Source organism: Ptiloglossa arizonensis, chromosome 11 (genome assembly GCF_051014685.1).
Source record: "Ptiloglossa arizonensis isolate GNS036 chromosome 11, iyPtiAriz1_principal, whole genome shotgun sequence".
Lineage (NCBI taxonomy): Eukaryota > Metazoa > Arthropoda > Insecta > Hymenoptera > Colletidae > Ptiloglossa > Ptiloglossa arizonensis.
The window spans coordinates 15,080,521-15,100,650 of NC_135058.1; the positions used below are offsets into that span (position 1 = coordinate 15,080,521).

Below are 20,130 nucleotides of genomic sequence, written 5' to 3' on the forward strand. Positions count from 1 at the left end.
TAATGATATTTCCCGGGGCGAAGTCGTATTACAAAGTTTCATTTTTTCCTTGGCCGTCTTCTTCTTCTTCTTCTTCTTCTTCTTCTTCGTCGTCTTTCCTCGTTACGCGAGATCGTGGGACCGGAAGCTGCTTTCAGAGGATTCACGCATACAGTGACACCGAGCGCGAGTTTTACCCCCGTTTGCGTAATTAACGTCGTTACGCCGACTTGGTTATCGATAAAAAGCTGCGGTTTAATTGAACCCGCTTGGAGAGTTGCCACATGGAAAATGAGCGTTTTCGGAACTTGGTGTGCACGCGTTTTACACGCGAGTCCCGTGCGACTCGCACCGATGATCGTTTTTTAGAAACGAGGTGTACCAACCTTTCAACTGTTGCTATTTTTATAATATTATTTTGAATATTGGACACTCGAGTATATGGTACACCTAGTGTATGAATCTTTTGGGTTTGTAATTATGGAAACGTACATTGGAAAATTAATAGAAGGTTTTTCTTACAGAGGATGGTTTATTAGAAACGAGGTATCCCAATTTTTGAACTGTTGCTATTTTTATAATATTATTTTGAATATTGGACACTCTAGTATATGGTACACCTAGTGTATGAATCTTTTTTGGGTTTGTAATTATGGAAACGTACATTGGAAAATTAATAGAAGGTTTTTCTTACAGAGGATGGTTTATTAGAAACGAGGTATCCCAATTTTTGAACTGTTGCTATTTTTATAATATTATTTTGAATATTGGACACTCGAGTATATGGTACACCTAGTGTATGAATCTTTTGGGTTTGTAATTATTGAAACGTACATTGGAAAATTAATAGAAGGTTTTTCTTACAGAGGATGGTTTATTAAAAACGAGCTATCCCAATTTTTGAACTGTTGCTATTTTTATAATATTATTTTGAATATTGGACACTCGAGTTGAAGGTACACCTAGTGTATGAATCTTTTGGGTTTGTAATTATTGAAACGTACATTGGAAAATTAATAGAAGTCTTTTTAATTAAAGAAATCTTTCTCTTACAGAGGATGGTTTATTAGAAACGAGGTATACCAATCTTTGAACTGTTGCTATTTTTATAATATTATTTTGAATATAGTACACTCGAGTTGAAGGATATACTTAGTGTATGAATCTTTTGGGTTTGTAATTATGGAAACGTACATTGGAAAATTAATAGAAGTCTTTTTAATTAAAGAAATCTTTTTCTTACAGAGGATAGTTTATTAGAAACGAAGTATCCCAACCTTTGAACTGTAGCCTATCGAATATGTATATAATACGTCTACTTTTTTAATTATTTTTCTCGCGAGCAAAGAACCACTCAAACGAATTCTATCGTGCACTGTATATTTATTTTTTTCGAGAATCATTTCCTCCTGAAGTGTACCGCGTCGAATACCAGGGTATACAATATATTTTTCCTCGTAATAAATCCGCGTATAATACGCGATGGTCGTGTTATTAATATTTGGTATTTGTTCAACTTTTTCATCTCGAAAGAGAAAGCGGATATTCGGGTTTGATATTTAATATTCCCTTTCCGAGGAAAAATTGCGTTTCGATTGAAAGTTAACTTTTTATATCGGATAACGTGGCGATAAGTCGTATAAATAGATCAATCGCGAGCAACAGATAATAAAGATTACTTACGCGCGATATCGATCATTCCTGAATTAGTTTAGAGCATCGACGAGATACATAACATAATTTTAATCGCGCTCGATACAAATATTTTTTATAGCATTGATTTCTGTCGTTGAAAACGCAATCAATCATTTTACAACCCTTTGTATTCTTTTTTTTTCTTTCTTTTAAACAATGTAAATTTCTTTAGCAATTCTTTGTATTTACGGTCCAATGCGTTGCATAATAAATGAATATTGCGCAACAGTATTTCACCTGCTATATATTTTCCATGCATATTTTCCCTTTAATTGAAATGCTGGCCCTTTGAGCTCCCTTTCGAGAATCTGGAGGTTAAGCTTGCGTAATTTATTTGCCAGGGATGTAGTTACTGCGACATTGCAGCCGACATAAGTAAACTCGCGCATTTAAGGTCGACTTCGGTAATTACGTTGCCCTGAGTGAAACCTTTAGCACTTTTTTTTTTACAGAATATTCCAAAATGTACGTACACTATTGTATAAGAAAATAATACTAGGATTTGACGATCAGAATCGGTGCAACAATTTGATTCAATTATCTAAGTATTGATCTCAGAGTGATCGAATTAACAGGTTATATGAAAAAGTCATCAAGAACCGACATTAAGTATAATAATACTTTTTCGTTGCACCGAGATTGTATACAAAAAAAAAAAAAGTAAAAATTAATCTATAAATGTCATAGTAAGGCTAATATAACGATACAACGATACGATAAGATCGCGATAAATAGTGGAAGCTATTTTGCGAAACTAAATAATTTTTGTACGCAGTAGCCTTTACGAACGATATTTTAAAACATTGGAAAATTATTATTGAGATTAGAAGACGACTTCTTCGATTATTTTGGTGTTTATCGATAAGAAACCGAAGTATCGAATATAAATTTAGTCGAAGAACATTTTGCTCGCAATTTTTCAGCTTCGATCGCGCTCCATAAATTAATTTTTTTCTACTCGAACAAGGGGATAATCGCAAAGCGATCATTTATTATCGCGTTATTCTCCGAAGATTCGTTCTTTGAATTCGTATCGTTCTATTATTTTTTCATATTTCATATTTTTGCGCACGTAGCGCGCTCGATAGAACGCACGGTCAATTTCAAGTGCGCGTTAGTTTGTTATCTGAATCTCGATTTCGTTACTATTGTTGCACTGGCAATTAAAACTGTACGGTACGGGACGAAGGTGGACACCGTAGCGAAATAGAAGAAAAACAAAAAGAAATATCATGCTCTCGACGAACCCGTTTTAACCCGATCACTTTTACTCCAATTTGTAAACGTCGATAATGTTATACAATTAACAGCGAATGGAATTGAACGTTCGTAGAAAAAAGCAATAAGTATTGGATAGCACGTAGCCTCGACTAGCGGTTCAGTTTCGTCGAGCGAACGATTTTATCTACCGTCTACGTGAAAACGAGTGTGAGACCGGAAGTGTCGAAAGGGCTCGAGTGGAGCCTCCTTCGCAACGGTTGCACTCTTATCTAATAACTAAACGCTCCAACGACACGATATCTTGTCGACGGTAGATAAAAAAGGGTCGGTAAACAGAGAGGGTCCCTAAGAAGGGCCGCTGAGCGGTGCTGTCTCTGCTCGAGTTACCAAGGAGAATAATCTCTACAATAAAAATCGTAAATACGATGCGTTCGAGCACGTTAGCTCGATCTAACCGTAAAACGAGCGGCTTTCGATCTTGCAAAAAGCGATCGTGTACGACTGTTCGAGAGGTAAGCAAACGTTCGTGGAAATTAACTCGATTTTAATGTCCCTCGTTTAGCAAATGTTATAAGCGGTAAGTACCATGATAAGTGGTGGTAGACGGTTGTCTAACTAGAATAGAAAATACACGCCGTGGAACAGACAACACTGTTGCATGTTAAACTCTGTTCGGACGTTCACGCGTTATCCGAAGCGGAGGTTCGTGGGAATTCGTGCGTTCAGTGGAAGCGTCCAGGTGGGTTACACGCCGTAACCGGATGTAACGAGAGTTCCATTGTGCGTAATTATTTAGCAGGTGCGAAGTTCGATAAATTCGTTATAAACATGGCAAACGAATCGATATTCGCACGGTTGAGAATTTTCCGATTTAGGTGTGCAATGTATAAAATTTTCTTGCCTTCTGTCTTCTCTTTTATAAAATTCAATGGATGCTTTTCTTTCGCATTATTGTTGTTTTTATTTTTGATTATTGTTCTAGTTAAGTTTCGAGCGATCGAAATTTTGAAAATTAGTCGCAGAGTGGATTTCGAATGTATTATTTGTGACAATGAATGACAATGTCATCTGAAGTTGGGAAATAATATCGAAAGTAACCTCGTATTAGAATATTAGTTTAGTTCAATTTAAATAAGATGTTATCGCAGTCGTACGAATGCGTTATCTCGGATAAGATTCGAGACAAAGTTACGACACCTATGACTCGTATCGTCGAAGAAACTTTAATTCTGTTTTATTTGACGCTATTCTATTTAAAATCGATTTTAGATATTTATGGACAATATTCGGTGCTCGAATCATGACTATTAGTGTAGTGAATTTTGTTGGGAGTAGTAAAAAGAATCGAAGTAATTTAAATTTGCTCTAACGCTAGAAAATAAGTTTTTCTTCTTACCTTCTAATGGTAACACAACTTGCATTTCCATGGTTTTACCGGACAGATTTCTACCTTACCTTGACACGGTAAATCGTGTGACAGTAGAAACAAAGACTAGATATAATATAGATATTGCAGGCAATGCGATTTCGTATCGGGATTCGCGAATCCCTTATCATTTTCGTGTCATTTCCAACGTTATCGATTCGGGCTCGGAATCGAATTTTAACGATACGGATACAAGTATTACGACAAAATTTGACGGCAATTAATTATTTTTGTAACAATTACGATCACAAATGGGGTATAACGTATCCAATTCTTAGATAAAAATACAGACTTTGTAAAATATCGGTAGATTATGAGCGACATCTTTGTTTAAGAATAGTGATTCTAGGAACTACATTCGTCTGAATCTTGGGAGTCGGTAAGGGTAGTAAACGTAGAAGTCTCAGGAAATACTGTAACGATTAGTCCCGTTCATCATCACGGGTAGAACTTGTAAAATATTAACAGGGTGAAACTAAAAATATTTACAATGCTACAGCTACACCAATAGCTTAATAAAAATTGTCAAGTGCAATTTATTCTCAGACCACGATTCCCTAACAAGTATCTTACATTCTAAGAGAGGATGAAGCAACACATACGAATTTTATATTCGTATCTAGGATGATGGATGCAAAGCAAGGAAGGAAAGGAAGTTACTCGTGTTACGCAGATTGAATTTATTGAAATGCAGTGGAGTTGCATTTTTACTTGTGCGTTTCTTATGCTTTACAAATGTTATCTACGTTACGATAATATATTTATTCTTATACATTAACAAACTGATCTAAGTTCGCAGCCTATTAGCTCGGCAATACTCGCGACGAAATATTGTTCATCGCGAGTAATACCGATTACCAGGTCTCACCACGTGGAGGTTGCTGCGAGAGGAGACCCGGAGAGAGATAGATGGATTCAAAGTTCCATCGATCTCCCTCGATGCGCAATACAAACGAAGTTACTAAACCGGGAAGATAGAAGGAATCAAAGTTCCTTCGATCTTCCGGTTTAGTTCTGCCGAGCAATCACATTGTGGAAGAAATGAGGCAAAATTGGGAAAGACGCGACGCGAACCGTGTAGTTGGTCCTACTAGGTCTATCCCGTATCCCCTCGGTGGGCCCGATTCAAGAGGAAACGAACGACGCCATCCACTCCCCTAGAGGAGTGCCCCGTTTCTCCATCTTTACGACGAGAGGGTCTTATTTTGGAGGCTTTCGCAGGGACCGGCAAAAATGCCTGCTCCTGTGCTCGCAACATGCCCCCTCTGGAAGCGGACACACCGGAAGAGACGGCGATAGACCGTTCGGACCACCTACTCGGAGGAACGAGGAAGCGAGCAAAATTAAGCTAAAGATTGGATAATTGCTTGGCAGATCACAGCCTTAAAACTAACTTATTCTAACTGCAGAGATAGAAGGAATCAATGTTCCTTCGATCTCTTCGTTCAATTCTGCCGAGCAATTACATTATGGAAAAATTAGGCAAAATTGGGGAATACGCGACGCGAACCGTGGAGTTGTTCCTACTAGCTCGGTCCCGTTTCCCCTCAGTGGGCCCGATTCTCGAGGAAATGCGCGACGCCGTCCACTCCGTGGAGTGCCCCGTTTCTCCCAACTCCGCGTCAGGAGCCACGCAGAGCGTGGGCCTGACTCACGGAGGATGACGAAGAGAGGGTCTTATGATGGATCAAGGGCTTCCGCAGGGACCGGTGTGAACACCTGCCCCTGTGTTCGCAGCATGTTCTCTCTCCAAGCGGACGCACCAGAAGAGACGGCGATCGAGCGTTCGGTCCACCTCCACGGCCGGTCACTTGCTTATGCAACAAGCAGAGGTGCCCGGACTGAGGAACGAGCAAGCGAGCAAAACTAAGCTAAAGATTGGATAATTGCTCGGCAGATCACAAATGTTCGTACATGGTGGCCTTAAAATTAATTTATTCTAAGCTCAACTAAAGATCCCACGGTGGATGCGACGAGAAAGTCCTCTTGTCCCTACCTAAGAGTAACCTAAAGTCAAGGCATGGTAGTAAATAGAAATGAAAAAAATAAACATGGAAAAACAAGTACAAATTAAAATCGGAGAACAAGTAAAGTAAATTAAAGAAAGAAAAAAATGAGAAAAATTAAAAAGGATCGAGTGAGTGGTCGCCAGTACTGACCACCCCCTACCGAGAGGTCAGTACCGGTTACCAAGAGTGGGGGGCCCCCTTCCAGGTACCTAAAATCGAAAAATCCAGAGATCCGTCCACCTCGGAGGCTCCCTGGGAAGTGAAATTTTCGTTAACCGCCGGCTCCTTATATACCTTCATCAAGTGAATCGATAAACAATGTGCGTAGCCTTGACAATGTCGGTTGGATCTCGATCAAAAATTCCATCGTGAACAAAGAATACTTCAACGAAATGATATTTTAAGCTATTATTTCTATTGGGACATTGTTAATAATTGTCTAAACTATAGTCCTACGACGGTTGTTAATAATTGTGATAAATAAACATCAAGATATTGCAAAATCTACGAAGGCGAACGGTTTCGGTGAATGTTTGTTCATTTCCGCGATTGTTATTAACATTTACGCATGTCCCCAATATTAAACGAACAGTGTGCATTTTATTTATGCACTGTAAATGATTATATAATTTATAGAAATTGATTTTGATCGAGATTCGAAGTAAAAACGTGTTTCGTAAAGTTTTAAAGCATGGAACCTAATAATTGTCTATTTGGTACATTAGTTTAACATTTGTTTAATTCTTATAATTTACACAGTACGCCTAGGAGATGTATTTTTTACTTAAAAGCGTCGAAATTCAATTAATAGCTTTTCTAAATAGAAAAATCGTCGTGATTACCACTCGTGAATCGATAAACAATGTGTGTAGCCTTGACAATGTCGGTTGGACCTAAATGAAAAATTCCATCGCGAACAAAGAATACTTCGACGAAATGATATTTTAAGCCATTATTTATACTGGAACATTGTTAATAAATGTTTAAACTATATTCCTACGACGGTTGTTAATAATTGTGATAAATAAACATCAAGATATTGCAAAATCTACGAAGGCGAACGGTTTCGGTGAATGTTTGTTCATTTCCACGATTGTTATTAACATTTACGCATGTCCCCAATATTAAACGAACAGTGTGCATTTTATTTATGCACTGTAAATGATTATATAATTTATAGAAATTGATTTTGATCGAGATTCGAAGTAAAAACATGTTTCGTAAAGTTTTAAAGCATGGAACCTAATAATTGTCTATTTGGTACATTAGTTTAACATTTGTTTAATTCTTATAATTTACACAGTACGCCTAGGAGATGTATTTTTTACTTAAAAGCGTCGAAATTCAATTAATAGCTTTTCTAAATAGAAAAATCGTCGTGATGAACATTCGTGAATCGATAAACAATGTGTGTAGCCTTGACAATGTCGGTTGGACCTAAATGAAAAATTCCATCGCGAACAAAGAATACTTCAACGAAATGATATTTTAAGCCATTATTTATACTAGAAGATTGTTAATAAATGTTCAATCTATAGTCCTACAACGATTGTTAATAATTGTGATAAATAAACATCAAGATATTGCGAAATCTACAAAGGGAAACGGTTTCGGTGAATGTTTGTTCATTTCCGCGATTGTTATTAACATTTACGCATGTCCCCAATATTAATCGAACAGTGTGCATTTTATTTATGCACTACAAACGATTATATAATTTATAGAAATTGATTTTGATCGAGATTCGAAGTAAAAACGTGTTTCGTAAAATTTTAAAGCATGGAATCTAATAATTGTCTATTTGGTACATTAATTTAACATTTGTTTAATTCTTATAATTTACACAATACGTATAGAAGTTGTATTTTTTACTTAAAAGCGTCGAAATTCAATTAATAGCTTTTCTAAATAGAAAAATCGTCGTGATGAACATTCGTGAATCGATAAACAATGCGTGTAGCCTTGACAATGTCGGTTGGACCTAAATGAAAAATTCCATCGCGAATAAAGAATACTTCGATGAAATGATATTTTAAGCCATTATTTATACTAGAACATTGTTAATAAATGTTCAATCTATAGTCCTACGACGATTGTTAATAATTGTGATAAATAAACATCAATATATTGCGAAATCTGCAAAGTGAAACGGTTTCGGTGAATGTTTGTTCATCCACGCGATTGTTATTAACGTTTACGCATGTTCCCAATATTAATCGAACAATGTGCATCTTATTTGTGCATTATAAATGATCGATTTGTCTATGGAAATAAATCGAGACTCGAAATAAAGGCGTGTTCCTTAAAGTTTTAAAGCACGGAAAGTAATAATTTTGATTAGATACGATTGAAAAATATCTCTTCCAAATGATTAATTTTTGTGTTTATTTCGAGCCGGTTTGCGGAGCATTGAATATTTATTTTCTTTACGTCTGAATAGAAAAACTTGGAATATAAGATACATTTTAAGAAATGGGTGTCTGCTAACGTGTGAAACTTGACAAATTTTAGTCTATTTACTAAAATATTCTTAGTCTCTTGTTCTTTAAGTATTTTAAGTTTCATCTGTGAGATTGAATAACACTTATCGTTAGAGTATTTTCCGATATCGAAAGGTACGATAGAACCGCGAACGATATACAGAGACGATCTTCTTGCGTTTGTTATCTTTACCGACTTGGATGGCTCGGTGCGATACAGTTCTCGGAATCACCGTTCTTGAACGAAGAGGTCGCTGCAAAACTCTTGTATTTTACAAGGTCGGTATTTCAGATTGGTTGACACCAGCTTCCGCGAGATGAAACGTCTACTCAATATTTGGTTCGTGGCCGAAAGGTATATGCGCGATAGTCGATAAAACTTGAAATTTAGGGCTCGATTTCATCAACAGTGAATAAAACGAACGTGTTCGTTTGTCACAATTTTAGCAATTTTTACCCGAGAGGAACCAGTATCTTCACCTCAATCATTGTTACTTCTACCACTGACATTGGTACCGAGTGTTATTGCTCAATAGTAATAGGAATTTAGTTGAAACGACTTGGTCCGTAATATGCATAATGACCGACGATTATTAGCTTCGGTTTAACCGGTTTTATCGCGTACTCGGTTTGCAGGCAATTGTTCGGTTGCTACTTGGGTAGACGGATAAAACGTTTGCGGTTAACCGATTACACCCATATTACGTTGCAGTAATTTAACGCTGGGCTGTATCACCTTAGACCGTTACAGCTGCATCGGTAATCTACAGGATCGTTTAAATAAGAGAAAAAATAGACAATAATTGTTTGTATCTCGAACACATGGTTACTCAATCTAAAGAAATACAAAAGTGTTCATCGTTCTTGTAGTTGGTAATATTTTCCTAAGTCTTCCCTCTTTAATCGTACAGTTTCAGCGATGAATATTTCTCACACGGTTATTGTCGAATATAAAACGGGACGAATCGGGACGACTACAAGTAACCAAAAATATTTCTTCGATCCATGAAAAAGGAATGAAACTCCAAACGAGAGAAAATCTTTGTTCGATGCACCAAAAAAAAGAAAAAATAAAAAGAAAATGGTAAGAGATAAGAATGTTGTGTTTTTCAGCGATCAGTCAACGCCACATCGGCAGCTGCCCGGTAGTCTACGGGGTTCCCTGAGCTATTCCCACAGCCACCGGCATAACCATCTCCACAGACATGATCCACTGCTACCGCCGGCTTATTGCGCTCCACCACCGCCGGTGTCCCCTAGTTACCCCCCAGTGCGGCGTGGCTGCGCCCTGCATTCGAGGTAAGTCGCACCCAATGCGCTCGTCTGCACACACTCGACTTAATCGTCGTACATATGTACCGCGTTATGTCCGAGCACGAATGCTACGAGCTGTTTCAATTCTCCGCGAGCCGCTTTCTTTATCCTTTGAAACGTCACGGCCACGTTCGTCGATTAATCCAGACAGTCTCCAACTGCTTTTGTTTCTCCTCTTTCTCTTACTCTTTCTCTTTCCGTTTCTCTCTTTACACGCGCATGTGTGCACGTACGTGGCGAGTAGGTTCGTCGAGACACGTTTTCGTTCGTCACGAGACACTGGATACACCGAGGGATGCATCAACGTGTTGGATAATTGTTACGTAAAGGGACGGGAACGACGCTGACCGACCGGGGTGAATTGCTACCAGTTGGTGTCCCGTGGAACGGGGAAAAAATGCAGGCGGCTGTAAACACGCGTGATTGTGACTCGATCGATGGGAAACGGAACGTACGCGCTACTGTAACCCGGGGATTAAATTAAAGCGAATCGTCGAACGAATAGGACATTGATTTTTCGAGGAGGAACGCCAGAGGTATTTTTCGCAACGATCTACCGCGCGTTACGTTTCGTTTCACCCTATTAAACGTACCACCGGTATTTAACGAAAATATTCTTCGCTCGAGAGGGACGATTCGAAGTAAACGAGTAAACGATTCTCTTCGACGTTACGTTCTTTCGAAAGTTCACCGATGTGTTTTTCAACGATCCGCAAAATCGTGTTAACGATATCGGGGAAATATTCACTTAAAAGTTTCACGATCGTTGACGCTGTATCACGGTATCGGTTTGCGGCGTTCTCTTGTAAAATTTACCGAAAGAAACGATTCACGATATCGGTTATTCCCTTGTAAACTTTGCACAGAGAAACGATTTACGGTATTGGTTGTTCTCTCGTAAAATTTATGTTTCAACGTTTCGTTTCTTCTACCGTTTTATTCGATACACGTCCAACCGAAAACTTTGTTCACCTTCGTTCGGTAATAACCTTGAACAATAATTAATAATTCCTTCGAGTAATAATTTCTTCAAGTATTGTCAATTTTCTCTCGTTGATCGTCTATTGGGACGTCACGGCGGTAAGGTCGAAGAACGAGGTAACTCGTACACGGTGTTAAATTCATCGGATGGTTTTAAGGTCGCTTCGGCTCGAGATCGTTAGACCGGGCGTTAGAGTAGTCGGTTTCGCGTGGCAAGCAACGAGCACGGAAACAGCCTCTTCGCAGCCACTAGACATTTTTCAACGAGACCTTTAATCGTGACTCTGTCCCGCTCGAAACCGAAAGCCACTCGTTATTCCTGCCAGCACTCGTCGCGTTCCTACCCTTTCTTTCCCTGGTTATTGCCGAATCGAGAAAGGAGTAGATCGACCGCGACGTATCAACCCTTCGCGCTCGAGAGACGAGTCTCGCTCGCCAACCAATGCACCGGAATTTTTCAAACTTTTCCAATTTTCAAGAAAAACTTCCCACCTCGAGATCAAAGAAATCCAAAGTGTACAAACATCCAAATTAATTCTACCGTTTGTTCTTATTTCCGATTCGAGAGATCTCTTCGAGGTTTTAATTTAACTAGAGAACGAATCGAGCGCAAGGGGTTGAAAAAAAGTGTCGTTTGTTTAACGGGGATCGGTTGTCTCTTGCCAGTTACGAATTCTGATATTTGTAAACTTTCAAGTAGCATCGGTGTCGGTTGGTTGTATCGGGAAATAACGAGTACTATGATAAATGTAGGAATATTTTTATTTTTTACACTAGGTTCGAACAAATATCGTGGACGTCCTCAAGTATGGAAAATTGCTGGTCGACGTGTTCGTAAGAATCTTCTCGTTGCAACGTCGAAGACGATAATAGAACAAAATTATTTGTAGCGCGAAGCGGACCATACGTATCGCAAGGGGAACAGAAAATCAATGGATATTTGCTACAACGATTTCTTTGTTCTTTGAGTCGTTATCGTTGCAAAGCGTTAGGTTGCATCCCTTGCATCCAAGTCTTCTCGAATTTAAAACGACCAGTTTTCTCCAACCAAGGTCATCGCGAACAGTTGCGGAGCGTCTCTGAAAATAGTTTGGAAAGTTATTTTTAAAATGGCGCGTGTCCAACACCGCCAATTTTAACGATTGGCTCGCTCTTTCGTAAATATATACACGGTCCCGTGAAGTTCGTCGCGTTGAAGGTTTCCTCGCACGCGCGAGGAAAACTCTCTCTCGAGTGTTATCGAACGCTGAACTTGGAACGAGGAATCGGAGCAGCCTTCGATCGGAATCTATCGGCAAGTTTGGACGCTAACGCGACTCGAGTTACGCCGTGATTTGGCTTCGATTCGCATCCAAAGGTTTCCAATTTTCCTAAACACGCTTCCATGGCCACGCTTTTGATCTTCGTCCTCTGAACCGTACAAAGAGTCCATTCTGGATTGGAACGCCGTGCATTGTCGACCGTCGAAGAATTTTTTTTCCAAGCCAACCGACGAAACTATAAATATGAAACTTCGCGAGCGTACTCGCCAACGACTCGACTAGCTCTACGATTTTTTCTTTCTTTTTTTTTTCGCGTGTATAATTTTGGAGCAGGAAACAGTGTCGATGGTCCCTGGAACATTGTACAGAAAAAGAGGCGATGGTTGGGAATTTTTGTCAACGATGATCTCGAAGACCATTGATAGAACAAAAATTCATATACGAAACGATAGTGTGCCTTCAAATTGAGAATTTCTTTAGATGATGTTAGTGGAGGGTTTGTTTGGTATTGTCTCGGTTCCAACTATAATAAAAGTAGGACTCGAGGCACTTTCCTTGTCCTCGTATCCTCTATTTCTCCCTTGTCTTTGCTACCCAGGAATATTCTATAGAAAGAAAGCTTGGAAACTTTTGCCAACGATGATCTCGAAAGCCATTATTGATAGAAAAAACATCCATACGTCCAACGATAGAGAATTTTTTCATATTGCAAACTCAATGTTCTCCCTCAAGTTCGCTCGACGAGGTTAATAGTGTTCGAAACGTTCGAACATTGGGTATATCTTCGTAAAACAGCAGGGTTCCGACGTTTCGCGTTGTTGGAGGACTCGTTTGGTATCGTCTAGGTCCAACCGTAACGGAAGTAGGACTCGAGGCACTTTCCTTGTCCTCTGTGTCTTCTCTTGGCTACCCTCTGCGATCTCCTGGGTTTGAAAAATGATAGCGACACGAATCACAACACCCGATGGTTAAATATTGCCAGGACCGATAATCTACCACGGCGTTGTAACTCGCCGGATAATATAAGGATATTCGAGACTCATCGGCTGACACTGTAACGACGTGACCCGTGTCACGACATTGTGGAACGTACGGCCAGACAGCGAGACGACAGGATAAAAGTGAAGAAGGCGTCTTTGATCGACGTGGGTCTAACGCGAAATACGAACTTACCCATCCCTGTGACGATACCTCGTCGCGTACCCAAACACGAGTTTTCGATCGAGTTGGGATCGAAGAATGTCAAATTGCGATATTTTTACCATAAAAATCTTCCTTGCGCTTCGTTATTTAACGATCAGTTAAATTTAGAGATTTTCTCACTTTAGATACCCAAACTGGAATTATTTCCAACGAAGAGAGTTCTCTGTTCGAGACTTTGAATATCGTGTACCCTCGGAGTCGGGTTTGAATATTTCTTTTCACTCGAAAGTGATTCGTGGTTTCGAGTAGCATTCTCAAAATCGCTCGATCGATGATAACGGATCGTGTATCGGCGTATCGAGACTCGGCGAAGCGTGTGGCTCCGATTCCCGCGTAGAGAACTTGAGGCCAATTATTCCAAGCAGCAGGATTCGGTTGGTCGCCGGGACAGAAACTCTCCTCTGGCGGAGCACTCGGCGTTTGAATAAACTCGTTTCGAAACTACCACGGGAGTTTATTTCTCCGAGCTCGACAATATCATTTTCATTACGATCCCGCGGCACTTCGACAGTCTCGTCTCGGAATTCTGTTCGCGCGGTTCTCTGTTCGTATCTCGAGCCGTTCGAGCCGAACGGAACAATTCCGTTTCAGGGAGGAGAGGACCCGTTAACGAACTCGACGATGAATTTAACGTGGAAATTTTCTCGATCGTCGAGCGAAGGGAGACGACAAAAACAGACGAGAGGAATAAAAGAATCTGGGGAACGGGGGCTACTGATAACGGGGGACACTGGATACGCCTAAACGGGGGACGAGGAAACGATTAAGACGAAGAACACGACGAGGAATCTTCCGTCCGGTTGATTATTTAAATGGCTAGGAACCACGGGAGGCGAGTCGTCCCGCGAAGGGTGAAACAGCGCAACGGAGGGGGTTAGAGAGGGAAGGGTATCGAGTCGATAGAGGAAACGCTTTATTTTCTTTATCCGCGTCTGAAAAGAAAGAGGATTCGCCGGTTCGGATCCTCGCGCACACGCCCAGGGCCTTGTTCTCTCTCTCTCTCTGTCGTGTATGCGCGCGCGTTGTCCGTAGGGGAAGGACAGAGGGCCCGGGGGGTGTAATTTGTACGCGTATCGGAGTGTGTCCGTAATCCCCGCGAAGCCGGTGAAACGTGACCCGTGGGTACGATTTTTACGCGAGGACATTCATTGGGAGAACGAACACCCCTCTCCACCGTGCCCCTAACCCTCCCCTTCTCGTACAGGATCGAAAAGGGAATGCGAAACGCGTCGGCGAGTTCCATTCGCCTCGGTGAATCGGGGTTAACCGTGCGAGCGCGAGACCGATCTTTCTCGCGAGGATGGAAATTAAAATGTTAACCGAGAATCACTGATCAGGATTTGCGTCGATCGTGACCTTTCGACGAATCTCGAATCGTTCCTGGACATCTCGAATCGTTCCTGGACATCTCGAATCGTTCTTGGACATCTCGAATCGTTCCTGGACATCTCGAATCGTTTTTGGACATCTCGAATCGTTCTTGGACATCTCGAATCGTTCTTGGACATCTCGAATCGTTCCTGGACATCTCGAATCGTTCTTGGACATCTCGAATCGAAACTCCCCTGGACGTTCAGTAATAGGTTTTTTCATTGTAGAAAAATAGACACTTCAATTTCGAAGAATTGTAAATATAAGACCGAGTCGACAGATCTGGGTGAAACTTCACACGTGTTCGTCAAGGACTGAAATTTTTCGATCGCGACACTCTTGCACCGTACACACCACAGCTCGTGTATTTCAATAGTACAGTGTTTATAATTATTTCTTCCAGAAATAACTGTCTCAAAGTGTTGTATAAAGGTTCTCGTTGAATCGGATATTGCGGAAGTAATCCGATAACTGTAATGGGCGTATGATGTTCTCCTACGTATCGATTCCGTGTACGGTTCTAATGTCAATTCTATATCGGTTCCATATCGGTTCCATCGTTACTCGGTTACAGCAGTGTTTCTCGAAATTCACCGTCCCGCGGACCTTTTACCGTAGAATTAAATTATTCTTTTCATATATCTCAATGTTGTCTCCCGAACGAAGTTTCATCCGTTTAAAAGTATATTTTTTAACTTAAATCTGCTACGCGTTGGTAGAAGTACTTGTACGTTCGATGAAACGAGATCGGTTTATCTTTAACGTTTGGATCTTGAGACGAATCGGGAACAAAGTTTAATTTATTGCAAATTCGAGTACAATTTTGTTCTCAACGCGAGCTAGAGTTGCGTTTCGGTCGATCGATTTAATAAATCGGTGATGGAGTATTTTGTACGAGCACGATTGGCCTAAGGTTGGAACCATAGGTTTCTCTCCCCAAAACGATGGGATTGTGGTAAAGGTGAGATCGCTGTTTCGTTGGTTTCTTGGCTCTCCTGAAATTTTGTAATCGGTTCGCGAAGGTGAACCGTACGAGTCTCATCTGGCACGTGGCTGTCCAAAATTCCACTCGCAACTCGAAGCAATAAAGCCATTTTCTGGCTACGAGGTTTCTAGTGGCCAGGAATTTTCAATTTGCAACGTAGCGTTGTAAAACTCCGTACGTGTCCGCAAAATTCATTTCGTCTGCAACAATTCGATTCAACTGTCTGCTCGTTAAGGGGACATTCCGGTTCCGAACGTTCAAAATTACGAAATTTTCAAGAATATTTCAAACGAATCGCGACCAAGTGCTATTGCATTTTTCGTCCGTTTTGCACAGCTTGTAACCGCTACAAAATTGTACACGTACTATATAAACGCAAAACATAATACATCGCACATTCGATCGCATATAAATATATCTGTAAGAGTGTACGATCGTAGCTTCGCTCGTTACTTTCTTGAACTTTGTTGTTATCGCTCCGAACCAGAATATTTTCTCAATATTGGTGCATTTCTCGGGTATTTCTCGACCCGTAATACTCTCTCGATACATTATTCTATAACCAAATAATCATTACTCGTGTCACTGTGTCGCAAAATCATCTCTCCAAACCAGAATACTCTCTCAACATCGGTGCATTCACTGCACCAGTTGCACTCTCTTAACGCATTGTTCTACGATCGAAGAATTATCACCGAATGCACCAGCGTTCCCCCACTCGTGTCACCGTTTTACGAAATTAAAAGCAGCAGTCCCGACGAGAGCAATCGGGAAACTTTCCGATCGAAGACTTCGAACGTAAGAACGGTTTCGGGTTAATCTCGATAGTCTCCCAGCGACGAAGTAGAAACGGAAGCTCGATGTGCTCGCGCGTGCCGTCGAAAACGTCAGCTTTCTCGCGAGCATAAAGGATTTATCGCGCCTTCTCGTTCGGTGGGAAACTGGGTCGGCCGAATTTTCGGCGAACGCCATTCGCGAGGTGCTTTATCGCTTGGAAAATATTCAAAGAATTTTTTCACACCCTCTCCGCGGGCAGGTTTGCCCCTCGGCGTTCTGCCCGCGTTAATTTCCCCGTAACTCGCCACGGTATTTTTCATCGAGCTAACGAGTTTCATCCCCTGGCTGTTATTTTCTCAGCAGACGAGGCCCACGGCCACCGTCTCGCGTTATTTTTTACAAGATGCGACACGCCACTTAAGCGCGAAGCGGACCGAGAGGCGTTGAGCCTCGAGTATCGTTATTCCTGCGCGCATGCGCTCTTAAATACCTTTAATAGCTTCTTCTCGAGAGTCGGCCGTTATACGGGGTGTACGTCGTTCAATCGTGCTCGACTTTCACCACCGATCCGCGATTATTGAACGTCTTTGTGAATATGCTCCCTTTGCTTTTTTCTTCTTTGTAAACTGTCCGTCGAAAGAAATTGTACACCGATTCGTAAGTGCGTAGAGTAATTTTTAAACTTTTCACGAATTGTTTGATTTTGTCCCAAAGACGCGACGAACACACTTGTTCACTTTGTACTTGGGTAAACGTATCGACACGGATGTCGCGTATCAGTTTCAATTTCTATTTATTTCACGGAACGTACGTACTATTACCAAAAGTAATAGTATTCTCCCGAACAGTAACGATGATGATAATAATAATAATAATACATTTTCGTAGCGAAAGAACGAGCTTTCGAGTAGACCTTATTCGTCGGACGAATAAGACGGAGTGCTCGAATTTCGACGTTAAAATAAAAAGCCCGAAGAACGTTTGACGAACAGTGCTTTGGAAAAGTAGCTTCCGCTGCGAGGTTATCGGCTGAACAAACTTAACGATTCATCGCGAAACGAAGGCAGGTCATCCAATAATAGGCACCGGGACGAAGGAAATTGCGAAAAAGTGGCGGTTATGAAATAAGAAACGCGCGACGTGGGAGTATAAAGTGAGATAACGGTGCGGATTACAAAGAGTAAATTCAGAAATATACGATGTTAAATATCGGACAAAGTGAGAGACGGGAGAACGATGAATTGGTTAATGTATGTCGGCAAAGTTGGAACGGGAGAGGTGTTAAACTTTACGAGTAGTCCTTGGATAATTGAACGAACGAACAAACGAACGAGAACAAGGTTCTGAACGTCGATAGTAACGACACAGGAGTCTCGAATAAAAATTATTTCGCGTTAAAGGGAAAGATGTCTGTCCAAGTATTATGCTTCTCGTATTCGAAACAGATATTGTAGCGTGTGTAGGTCGAGGAAGCACGGTTTGTTTAAACTTTTCGATGCACAATTCGGGAATCTCTTCGGTAATGATTCACACTTGAAACCTTGAAGTACGTGCTGGGTTGTTCGCTAAGTTTTGTCGTTTTTCCAATTGTAAAAAAATACTATGACACTTCAACTTTGAATACCTTTAAGTTTAACTTTAAATATACGAATTAGTCGACTGATCTAAACTTCACGCGTGTTCATGAAACAGTAGTACCTTTAGAAAAATCAAACGAACCTAATAGCTACGTTTCTCATCGATAAAACTTGGCGAACAACCTGTTATATTGCTCGGGTGTCGAAATAGATTTCAGAGGGAGTTAAATCGGCAACGAAAAGCGGCGACGACATTTTCCACGAATCGCGGGATCAGTGATGGCGGTGATAGTTTATTAAAGCGGTCCGCGTTCCAATTTCCAGAAACTCTCTAAAATATTTGCCCGAAATCCATTAGGCCCGCTGTTTTTTTAATGAAACGAATGGAACAGTGATTTCATTCCAACCCGGCTCGCCGAAATAGGGAGAAATAATTGCGCGAGAGAGAACAGGCGAGAATTCGAATGCGAAAGGGAAGAGACGATAGTCGCACGTTGTTGGATATCTCGACGACGAAATGTATTCGAAATAACATTTTTCTGCGACGGGGAATGTATTTTAATCGACATTTTTGCGTCGCTTTGTTCGTCGAATCGATCCAAATAATAATAATAATAATACGATTTTATTATACACGCGGAGATTCTGTAATAATGGAGAGATAAAAGGAAATATAGAACATTAATAATAGAAGCGTGGCGGGTGGAATTCATTATTGGTGGAAAATACGTTGTTGCGAAATTTCATCCTGTGGATCGAAGTAAAGAATTACATTACACGCGCTTTGTTCGCGAAGGTAGCGAGAGTTTTTTTTCTTTCAATTTATTACTCGAGCTTACGTTATCGCGAGTCGATTTTATTTATCGTACACGTGCCGGACAAAGATATTCTTTCACGGTTCACGTGTTACACGAAATCGCGTGGACGGAAGACGATTTCGTTCGCGAATTAATTTCGAGTACTTAAAATCGGATATTTCAACGGTAACGAAGGAAAACTTTCTACACGCGCGGAAACGGATTACAAAGGTTTTCATGACTCTTGATACTCTCGAGACTTGAGAATTATTCAAAAGCCAAGATCGTTCGAGACGTTCGTAACAGGGAAGAATCGCGGAGATTTCTCGAGGTATTCGAAGTTCCGTAAATTTGAAAAGTTTCACGGATTTCGAGTTGTTCGAGAGTTTGTAGATTCTTGGAGAACTCGTGCGTTTCGTTGACGTTCAAAGGGACTCGTGTCATCTCGTAGTTGACCCTTTGCGCTGGAAGCTTTCTTGAATTTTCCAAGTAAGAAATTGGAAGGGTGGTCGTATCCTTTGCTCGCGATTCGCGAAGCGTTTTATCGCGAAAAGTGTTCGCGAAGCGTGTTCAGCTGATCTACGCGTTTCCAGCGACGCAGCGGAACGTCGCGGGAAAGAAAAACTGCAAACGACCCGGCCAGTTATCTCGTTCCGTTTCGAGTTCCCCTGTAATCGAGCCGGTTCGTTTTACCTCGAATTATCGCGATTCCGGTGTTATTTATTCATCTTGTCGGTGCTGGTAATACCTGGATGATCCGTGTACGAGGCAAGAAGAGAGAGAGAGAGAGAGAGAGAGAGAGAGAAAAGCAAAAGAAAAAGAAGAAAAACGATTAGCAATACGAGAGATTCGAAACTCGTCTGTTCTCGAATTGCGAGTTGAAGTTGGTCGACGTATCGGAGATTGAAATTGGAAAAACGGGAAACAAAGAGACGAGAGAAGATCCATCGACGCTCGATTGAAAAGTTTTCCCCGCGCCACGTGCGTGGCGACTGAAAGCCTTCTGCCGGCTGCTACGAAAGCTCGGATAAAAGCACCGTCGTTCGACAAAGC

The 20,130-nt window shown here is 40.9% G+C and overlaps 1 protein-coding gene across 8 annotated transcripts in view; it reads left to right on the forward strand.

Moving 5' to 3' along the window:
* Positions 1–20,130, forward strand: part of LOC143152868 (uncharacterized) — a 329,127-nt gene that overhangs the window by 89,126 nt on the left and 219,871 nt on the right. For all 8 annotated transcript variants that reach the window (XR_012993664.1, XM_076323451.1, XM_076323450.1 and 5 more), the window contains one exon: positions 9,924–10,109. Coding sequence is in view for 5 of the 8 variants with exons in the window: in XM_076323453.1 (XP_076179568.1) it covers positions 9,924–10,109 (186 nt within the window). In the remaining 3 variants the exon portion in view is untranslated. The remainder of the gene's footprint in view (positions 1–9,923; positions 10,110–20,130) is intronic.